Raw genomic sequence first — 9,307 nt, forward strand, 5'->3', positions numbered from 1 at the left:
GAAAAACCGGTTCCAGGCTAGCACCAACTCTCTGCTGGGCCAGAGGAAAGAACCGCTTACGTCAGCGGGGGGGGGGGGGGGCCAGAGTTGTTAAGACCAACAACAATAACAAGACCGCGAAAGATCGCCATTTTTAAGCGCCGAGAAGCAGCAGCTGTACAAACGCGAAGTCATCCATTATTATTATTGTTGTTGCTGCTGCTGCTTCTTCCGTATTGTTTTTGCTTCGATATTCGTGCCAAGGTTTATACAAACGTAGCGACTTAACTGAGGTATACAGCGACGTAATGACGTATACAGCGACGTAATGACGTGACTCCCCTTAGCACTGCGAGCTATGGAAAAGCAAACTGGTTCTCAGCTGGCTCGCGAGTTGAACGAGTTGCGAACCAGCACCAGCACTGGCCCCGAACCAGCCCTGGAACTGATTTGGTGGAAAAGGGGTACATGAGGAGTTCCACCGCTGACCAGGTAAGAAAACAACAGCTGAAGCATCTCTGCTCAAGAAAGGCTGCTGGCCCCAATGGTGTCAGCCCCAGAGTGCTCAAAGCCTGAGCCCCCTCAGCTATATGGAGTGCTGAATCACATCTTTAACAGGAGCCTGAAGCTGCTTTTACACGGCCACTTGCGCCGGAACAAGTTACCTCGACGCAACCGCCCGTCTAAACACGAACCGCTACGGAAAAATCTGACACGGATGGCCGCAACTCTGTCCACTTTACGAGGTGGTGCAACTTGTTCCAGAACATCTTGCTCTGGGCGCAAGTTGTTCCCGCTTACCGTCTAAACCCAATCGATTGCAAGTAGGAAGAATTATGTGTGCACGGTAGTGTTCATCCGGGTCGTTTATCATCCGGACAAGACCGCTTTGCAGCAAATTCAATGGTCATTTCTTCTCAAGGGCTTTCCCTTGTCAAACTTCTCAGCCTTTAAACGATGGAGTCAAGCAATTCCCAAGCCAATCGCAGTGATAACTCGACTAAAGAAGTAGTTCTTGTCTTCATCCCGTTGTGGGGAGACGCAGATCACTGTTTGCTTTTTCACCTAAAAGAGCCGACTCAGAGTCCTGGATTGTCAATTACCTGACCGTGAGGCCATAGTATGTATGTATGCTTACAACACTGTCGTAATTCAGAAGTACTCTGATGACTCTTCAGTTATTGGACGCATTAGTAAGAATGACGAGGCCGAGTATAAGGCGGTGATGGAAAACTTAGTCGCGTGGTGTGAGCGGAACCATCTGCAGCTCAATGTAACAAAGACTAAAGAACTGGTCATGGGCATGAGAAGGAACAAGGCACCGGTGACCCGTTTCCATCCATGGGGTCAGTGTGGACATTGCAGAGAACTACAAATACCTGGGAGTACATAGACAATAGACTGGATTAAGAATTGAGGCCATATACAAAGAGGAGCAAAACCGCCTCTTCTTTCTGAGAAGGCCGAGATCCTTCAACATCTACAGAATTATGCTGAGAAGGATTTAGGAGTCTGTGGTGGCCAGGGCTCTCCTGTATGCTGTGGGAGCAGACTGAGGGCAGTGGATGCCAACAGACTCGAACCGATCCGCAAGGCCGGTGATGCTTTGGGAGTCGAGCTGGACTCTCTGGAGACAGTATCTGAGGGGAGGATAAACTGGCTAAACTGTGTATCGTCCTGGACAACGTCTCCTACCCACTCCGTAATGTGCTGGCTGATTAAAGGAGTCCTTCTGGTAAAAGGTTCCTTCTTCCAAAATGCACCACAGGAGGTCATTCCTGCCTGTGACCATCAAACTTTTCAACCTCTCGCTCATACCCCTTTTCCACCAAATCAGTTCCAGGGCTGGTTCGGGGCCAGTGCTGCTGCTGGTTCACAACTCGTTCAACTCGCAAGCCAGCTGAGAACCAGTTTGCTTTTCCATAGCTCGCGGTGCTAAGGGAAGCCACGTCATTATGTCGCTCTATACGTCAGTTACGTCGCTACGTTTGCATAAACCTTGGCGCGAATATCGAAGCAAAAACAACGCGGAAGGAGAAGCAGCAGCAGCAACAACAATAATAAATGACTTTGCGTTTGTACAGCTGCTGCTTCTCGTCGCTTAAAAATGGTGATCTTTCGCAGTCTTGTTATTGTTCTTAACAACTCCGCCCCCGCTGACGTAAGCGGTTCTTTCCTCTGGCCCAGCAGAGAGTTGGTGCTAGCCTGGAACCGGTTTTTCTGGCCCCAGAGCCAGTTCTTTGTCAGTGGAAACAGAAAACCCGGTTCCAAACTAAGCACTGGCCCCGAACCAGCCCTGGAACTGCTTTGGTGGAAAAGGGGCATCAGAGGCTCAGATATTCAATAGACAATGAACTATTCAATACTGCACCTGTGTAATAATTCCATCGTACGACATCCAGCCACACTGTACCTAGGTTCAATAATTATACCTATTCAATACTTCACTCAGTGTGCAATACCATAGGCGTTATTTACTACTTACGTGCAATAATTGTAGCAACAACTTTATTCCATTCGCATGGCTCTTTTTCTTTCCACACGGATAGTTTTGTGCAATATACGGTTTACATATATTATTTTCATACATTTACATATTTCATACATTTTACCTGTCTGTTCAGTTTCTAATTTCTCTTCCTGAGTGTGAGCAACTGCAGATGTACTCAATTTCCCCCTCAGGATTATGAAAATATTTCTGATTCTGAACTTGTATTGTTTTGTTAAGGCGTGTAAAGCATGTCCGCGGTTAAATGTTTATTACGTTATTCTATTTTTGTTAAACTATATTTTAATGTTTAACTAATGAACCCTTTGGTTTCTTCAGGCTTCAGTCATTATCAGGAAACTTCAAATCGGCAGCATCAAATAAGAGATCACGAAAAATTTCCATAATGAGCAATCTTGGAAAAAAAACAAATCTTGTGATCTTATTTTTTTGCCACATCGCCCAGCTCTATTTTCAAAAGGCATTTAAGCCTTTTTTTTTTTTTGGTGACCGAGTCTCAAATGTTGCTCTACTGGGCATATAGTTCACTATATTCTACAATGCAGTGAGTATGAAAATCATATGAAGACGACAGTGGACCTGGATATGCCAAACTCCACTTATAATCAATCAGGGCTTTGAACCGGTTCAAGGAACGAAAACCGGGAACTTTTTCTGTTTCACATGGAACAGAAACGAAACCAAAAACTTTATTATTTTTTATGTTCCGGAACAGAAACGCTTATTAAAAATAATGGTAAGCGGTTAATACCGGTTTTTATTTCGTTCCTCAAAGTTTCCGTAGCCTACAAATAAAAAAGCCATTCTCCTCCTGCGCAAGTTTCTATGACCCGCTGGGGTTCACTTCCTGTGTGACGTTCGCTGACTGAATGGAGAGAGCGGGAAGGTGGACTACTATCACATCTCCACGTGATAATAAGTGAGTAAGTGCATTACTGAGTGTCTGAGCAAAGAAGAGCCTGAACGTTGCAACCTCCCTATTGGCTGTTTGTAAAAATGTATCAGTTGTTGCCCTTCCCACGGGAATCATCGCGGGCTCGAGAGACGAGACCTGACGAGTTAGTTCGTTGGTAGCAGAACAAAATGTCTGGACACAAATTGGGTTTTCAGAAAAGGAAAGAAAATAAACGGAGGGTCGAAAATACAAAAAAGGAGGCAGAAAATGCAAAACGAGTTTTAAGGTAGGACAAATGGTTACTTTTCTGAGGCAGCCCGCCGTGGCTGCAGGCTTTCAGTTGTGTCATTGAATGGTTACTTTTCTGAGGCAGCCCGCCGTGGCTGCCTGCAGGCTTATTTATTATAGCCCATTTAGTTAAAATAGTTGATATAAAATGTTTATAGTTATAGTTATGTGATGGTTGTCCTGATTTAGACTGGTGGTTTTTTTGGGGGGGGGGTTGCGCGATGTTGCACCCGGGTCCAGATTAGGGCAGAACCGGCCCTGGCTACATTTCAGGTGTAGTTTGTTTTATGTATGTATGTACTTGCATAGACGTGTACTTGGTCTTCCAATATGGCGCCTAACAAAATCTCGCGGCGCGGTGACGTCATGCGGTAGCCCTCTATAGGGCCTGACTCGCCTTTGGTAACACACTAAACGAATTATCTTTCATTTTTGGCACTTTTTCTGTTTGTGTAGATGGGAAGACATACTGAGAATCCAAATCGCCAACATTTGAAATAATAATTGTTTTGAATTATTTCTTGTCTTATTTAATGAAGGTTGTAATAGAATTAGCCTACATTTGGCTTAAGCTGGATGAGACAGAGACATAATTTTATAGCCATTTGTTAAACAGCTGACAGGGAACGTAATTAACCGTTCCGGGAACGAAGTTTTTTTGTTCTAACCGGTTCGGGAACGTCTATTTAATGGTGGAACCCAAAACCGGAAACGTTAAAATTCCGTTTCTGTTCGGAACGAACCAATAGGAAAAAAATTCTGGTTCAAAGCCCTGCTTATAATGAATTAAATAATGATTCTCATTTTATTTTACTGCTGAATTACAGAAAATTATTTCCCCATGCACATCAAGCCATAATACTGAGTAATAACCAGTAAGATTTTTTTTTTTAAATATTCGATTACATGACTACAAAGTTAAATGAAATGTCCACTGGTGGGCGTGTTTAATGCACAGAAGCATCTTGCTTACTCTCGAACTTAGTGTCTTAAATATCCCCTCGTACACACTGCCATTCTTCACCCGCACGTCACACCTAGAGCCCTAGGAAAAGAAGAATACGAGAACAAAAATAAGAAAAAGGAAGCGACAAACATGGATGAGATGCAAATAATATAACAAGAGAATAAATTAATATTTAAAAACAGCCTGAACTGAGACATTTTAACAGGCAGATGTTGAGAGGTGAGATAACAAAACAACCAAATTGTTCTCATTCATTCAGATGAATCCAGGATACTCATCAAACTTGTTCTGCGATATCTGATGACTGCATGGGCCCCGTAAACACAAGGAAAAACTCACCACTACAGCTGTGAGGAAATGGAGCATCCGGGAGTTATTGTAGACTCCCTCAAACACCTAAAAAGTGAAAGAAAAAGCAGCATGATGCTTTGTTTTCTCAATAAAGATGACCTTAAATGGACACATTTATTCAAAGAAATACCGACAGTGGGATATGCCTTTTTCACACATGCAATTTTTAAACTCAAACATGATGCCAATTAAACAGGAAGCAGGTCAGTGCAAGATTAAAAAGGCAACTGAGTGAGACAAAACCAAGATGTGAACGTATGCACCCTGGTATGCTGCCATTAGAAAATGTAAATAATGCAAAGCCAGGACACTACTTGTAAAGGTGTGCAAATAATATTGTAGGTTTCGAGTGTGAAAGAGGCCGTGTCGGTAAAGGCAAGCAAAAGTTGAGTTGAGGTTACATACAGGAGGAGACTGTGAGGGAGGCTTCACAGAGTTTCTGTTCCTGAAAAAAAAAAATAATAATAATCAGATGGTCAGGACTGAATGTACTGAAACGGGACAGAGAATGTGAAACACAAGTATCAATTTTGAACAAATGTGTTTATGCGTATGTAAAAGTTACACAATGGACACATCACAATTCTTTAAAGTGCATATCACGGGTAAATTCAGGAGCAAGATCAACGTAATTCTCCTATTTTACATTAAACTTTGGTCAAATATCGGTCACATTTTGCATTTTGTGCAAATTTTTTTTTACTTGCGCAATACCAGAAAAATTCAGTTGAAATCAAGCCATTTGAGGTGAATTGGTCCGACTCTGAAAAAACTTGGCATTTGGATTTCCCGGCAAGCATTGATTTTCGTGACGTCGCGTGCGGGACGCCTCCTTCTGAATCCTACGTCAGCGCTGGTTTGTTTATGAGAAAACGACCTGATGGTTTTCTGCAAATTTCTTCAACGTTATCGCGTAATTATTAAAATGGTTAACAGATGTATCGTCGGAGGCTGTAGCAACACCAATCATGATGGGATTAGTACTCATCGTTTCCCAAAAGACCGGACAATATGAGAGAAATGGGAGCGCTTGGTCTACACAGGCTGTGCACTGAAACTGTGCAAGCTCGCGCAGCCTGCTGGCGCTTCCGCAGGTAACGTCACGAATCTGGCTCCAGACTCCCTTGGGATTTTTCCAGACGTGTTTTGTTATTTTTATTTTTTTCTGCTGTAGACAGATAGCCTTGTGCAAAATTACCCTTCTGGATGAGTGTGTAAAGGGACATACTTTCATATATTTAAAAAAAACAACAACAAAAAACGAAATTAGTCCAGAATTAAGCAATTTCTTTGTGTAAGGGGGAAAAGGGGGCATTAGGCTGCACAAGCCTGGATAAATTGAAGAGGGTTGCGTAAAGAGTAAAACCGCGCCAAATCTAATACGCGGACTGAAAAGAGAAATACTATACCGGATCAATATAAAGCATCTAACGTTATTAACAGTGTAACAGAACAAGCGCGCAAGTACAAATTAACCGGCATTTAATCCAAGGATAAAAGCGTAACAGATTTTTTTAAACCGTACAGCTGAGACACAAGGCGCTCTCAGCAGAAGAGTCAAACTTTCAATTTCTATTTCATTTTACTGGGCCCAGTTATCGCATACTAACTGCTTCCTGGATAATCTGCAATAATGTCTGACATGCTGGTGATAAATTCCAGGCATTTTCAATGTAGTGGAGCTGAAAAACACCCCACAGGGCCCTCATTTATCACCAAACTGAAATGATCCAAGGTGCTGACGAGAGTATCATCGTTTTAAGGATTACAATTATACACCTAGAACCTTTGTTTTCATGTTGTTCTTCTGCTCCATATGAAGACCATGTACTGTCCTTATTAAACATGGCCACAGTGGCATTGTGTAATGATAAGAAGTCAAGGTAGCAACCCATCAGCGACAGTTAAGACCCAAGCTTTAAAATCGGCTTATATTCTGGCATTTTTTTTTTTTTTTTTAATAAGAAGCGACAACGATGACTAGATCCAGCGCCTGGTTGAGTTCTATCGATCAGAGCAACACGAGTAAAAAGCAATGCGTCAGCTAACAGGCGAGCTTCAGCCAGGATGCGCAAATAACAGCGTGACAATAAACAATCAACAGAAAGCCAGAGCGATCACACGCAGCCTAAGAATGTCAGATTTTCAACACCTATTACAGGCATGACATCATTTTTTAAAAAAAATATATTATATACACATATGAATACGTTTTTGTCACGTGCATTCCAGGTTTCCGGTCGGTCGGTCGGTCGGTCAAGAATTGCTCGAACAGAGAAGCGAAATACCGTTCTGTGTCATATGGATGACAAAAACAACAACAAAACACTGCCGAGCTCTTGTTTAGTCCAACCCCGGACACACTCATTGGTCAGTATTTGAGTCAATCAATGAGCGCGACCATTTTATTGGCTCGAACCTGCTGACAAGCCAGGCGTTTAGGCTTCAGAACCAGGGTTAACTTATTGGTCAGACTGAATGTCAATCAGACCTTTTTATCTGTGATTGGCCTGCAGGTCTGCTAATTTAATAACGTGTTATCTAATTGGTCTGTTCTGAACCGTAGTCAGAATGAACACGCCCCCTTTAACCGGTAGGCCTCATGATGAAATACCAATCCTCGGCGTTTCTCTGAAGCGTAAACCCGGAGTCAGGTTACCTTCCAGGGGTTGGTCTGGTAGTGTTGCTCCCAGGAACTGTCGGTGACATTCCGGCCGATCCAGAAGGTCCATTAGACGTTTTGCGGCCACTTGGTCCAGACTGTTGCTGAAAAAACATTATTTTAATTGCATTGATGGTCTACACGTGATATTTTGCTTTCGCGATGTCCATGCTGGCTAACCGGCGACTGGAAACTAGTTACAAGACGTTAGCTAGCCGTTTAACTAACCTAGCTAGTTTGCTAACTGACACAATGAAATTGAATCGACCTTTGTCCAAATTTAGTGTCTATAAAAGGTTGTTACAAACCAGGTAAGGATTTGTAAATACTCACATTCTGGCGGCGGAAAGACATCGCTAGCCGCTAACTAGGCTGGTCGGTCAGCTAACGTTGTGGCGCGTCTCAGTGTTCTCTGGCGTATGCTAGCAACCTTGATCGCTAGCTAGCTAGCTAAATCTCGGAATACGCGTCAGAAATATCCTACAGCCGTCGATAGCTTCCTTTCCAAGGGCCCAGAATCTTCTTCTGTCTTTATTCTGAAAACATGTCATGAGCACTCTTGAGAAAAGTGTCAAACAGTCTTTCTTAATTTTGTTAAAAAAGCCGGTACCACGTCTTAAGATTTGCCTTAAACATAATGGCAACCCGCTTTCAACAAGCCTCTTTTGATTGGTCGAAACTGGATTAGTGACGCAATGACGCACGACGTGCTCGTGCACGCGAGTCGTATTTGCATGGTACATCTGAACCACTGTGCAAATTTCTGTCATAAGCAAGATTCATCTTAAAATATGTATATTTTGATGACACTGGTAAAGTCCCCTTTAATCCTCCATTATAGTAAAACGCTGACAGGCCTGGTTATGTTGATTAGATGTTTCAGTAGGACCTGAGCCTTCCTGACCTTATCTCTGCAATGTTCTTCTTTTAAACACACTTTGTTTACTTGGCAGGTTTTATTCTTGTTTACTTCCATTCAGTTTTATAATATGACCTCAAACCGTATTCTCAGAAATATGAAAAAAAACAACACAACTCATGCTTGTAGGTGGGCGGCACGGTGGTGTAGTGGTTAGCGCTGTCGCCTCACAGCAAGAAGGTCCAGGGTTCGAGCCCCGGGGCTGGCGAGGGCCTTTCTGTGTGGAGTTTGCATGTTCTCCCCGTGTCCGCTTGGGTGTGCTCCGGTTTCCCCCACAGTCCAAAGACATGCAGGTTAGGTTAACTGGTGACTCTAAATTGACCGTAGGTGTGAATGGTTGTCTGTGTCTATGTGTCAGCCCTGTGATGACCTGGCGACTTGTCCAGGGTGTACCCCGCCTTTCGCCCGTAGTCAGCTGGGATAGGCTCCAGCTTGCCTGCGACCCTGTAGAAGGATAAAGCAGCTAGAGATAATGAGATGAGATGTTTGTAGGTGTTATTACTAAGACCGAAGAGGCAAACCTAAAGACTCTTCTTCTTCTTTTGGCTGCTCCCAATTAGGGGTCGCCACAGCGGATCTTTCGTCTCCATCGCTTCCTGTCTTCCACATCTTTCTCCACCACACCTGCTACTTTGATGTCCTCTCTCACCACATCCGTGTATCTCCTCTTTGGCCTTCCTCATTTTCGTTTGCCTGGCAGATCTGTGAAGAAACTCAGTCGTCCAGGTACATAGTAA

At 43.3% G+C, this 9,307-nt stretch overlaps 1 protein-coding gene across 5 annotated transcripts in view; it reads right to left on the minus strand.

Annotated features, from left to right (window-relative positions):
* The window catches only part of atxn2l (ataxin 2-like), a 46,792-nt gene extending 38,491 nt beyond the window's left edge, over positions 1 to 8,301 (minus strand). For 2 of the 5 annotated variants that reach the window (XM_060901817.1, XM_060901815.1), the window contains exons 1-5: positions 7,985 to 8,301; positions 7,649 to 7,755; positions 5,395 to 5,434; positions 4,978 to 5,034; positions 4,645 to 4,716 (exon numbers count right to left, since the gene is read on the minus strand). In XM_060901817.1, the coding sequence (XP_060757800.1) occupies positions 4,645 to 4,716; positions 4,978 to 5,034; positions 5,395 to 5,434; positions 7,649 to 7,755; positions 7,985 to 8,005 (297 nt within the window). In that variant the 5' untranslated portion in view covers positions 8,006 to 8,301. Of the gene's footprint in view, positions 1 to 4,644; positions 4,717 to 4,977; positions 5,035 to 5,394; positions 5,435 to 7,199; positions 7,304 to 7,648; positions 7,756 to 7,984 lie in introns of those variants that run through there. The other 3 variants (XM_060901816.1, XM_060901818.1, XM_060901819.1) reach the window with 3 other exon arrangements.
* Between the last annotated feature and the right edge of the window lie 1,006 nt (positions 8,302 to 9,307).

Source organism: Neoarius graeffei, chromosome 20, assembly GCF_027579695.1.
Source record: "Neoarius graeffei isolate fNeoGra1 chromosome 20, fNeoGra1.pri, whole genome shotgun sequence".
Taxonomy (NCBI): domain Eukaryota; kingdom Metazoa; phylum Chordata; class Actinopteri; order Siluriformes; family Ariidae; genus Neoarius; species Neoarius graeffei.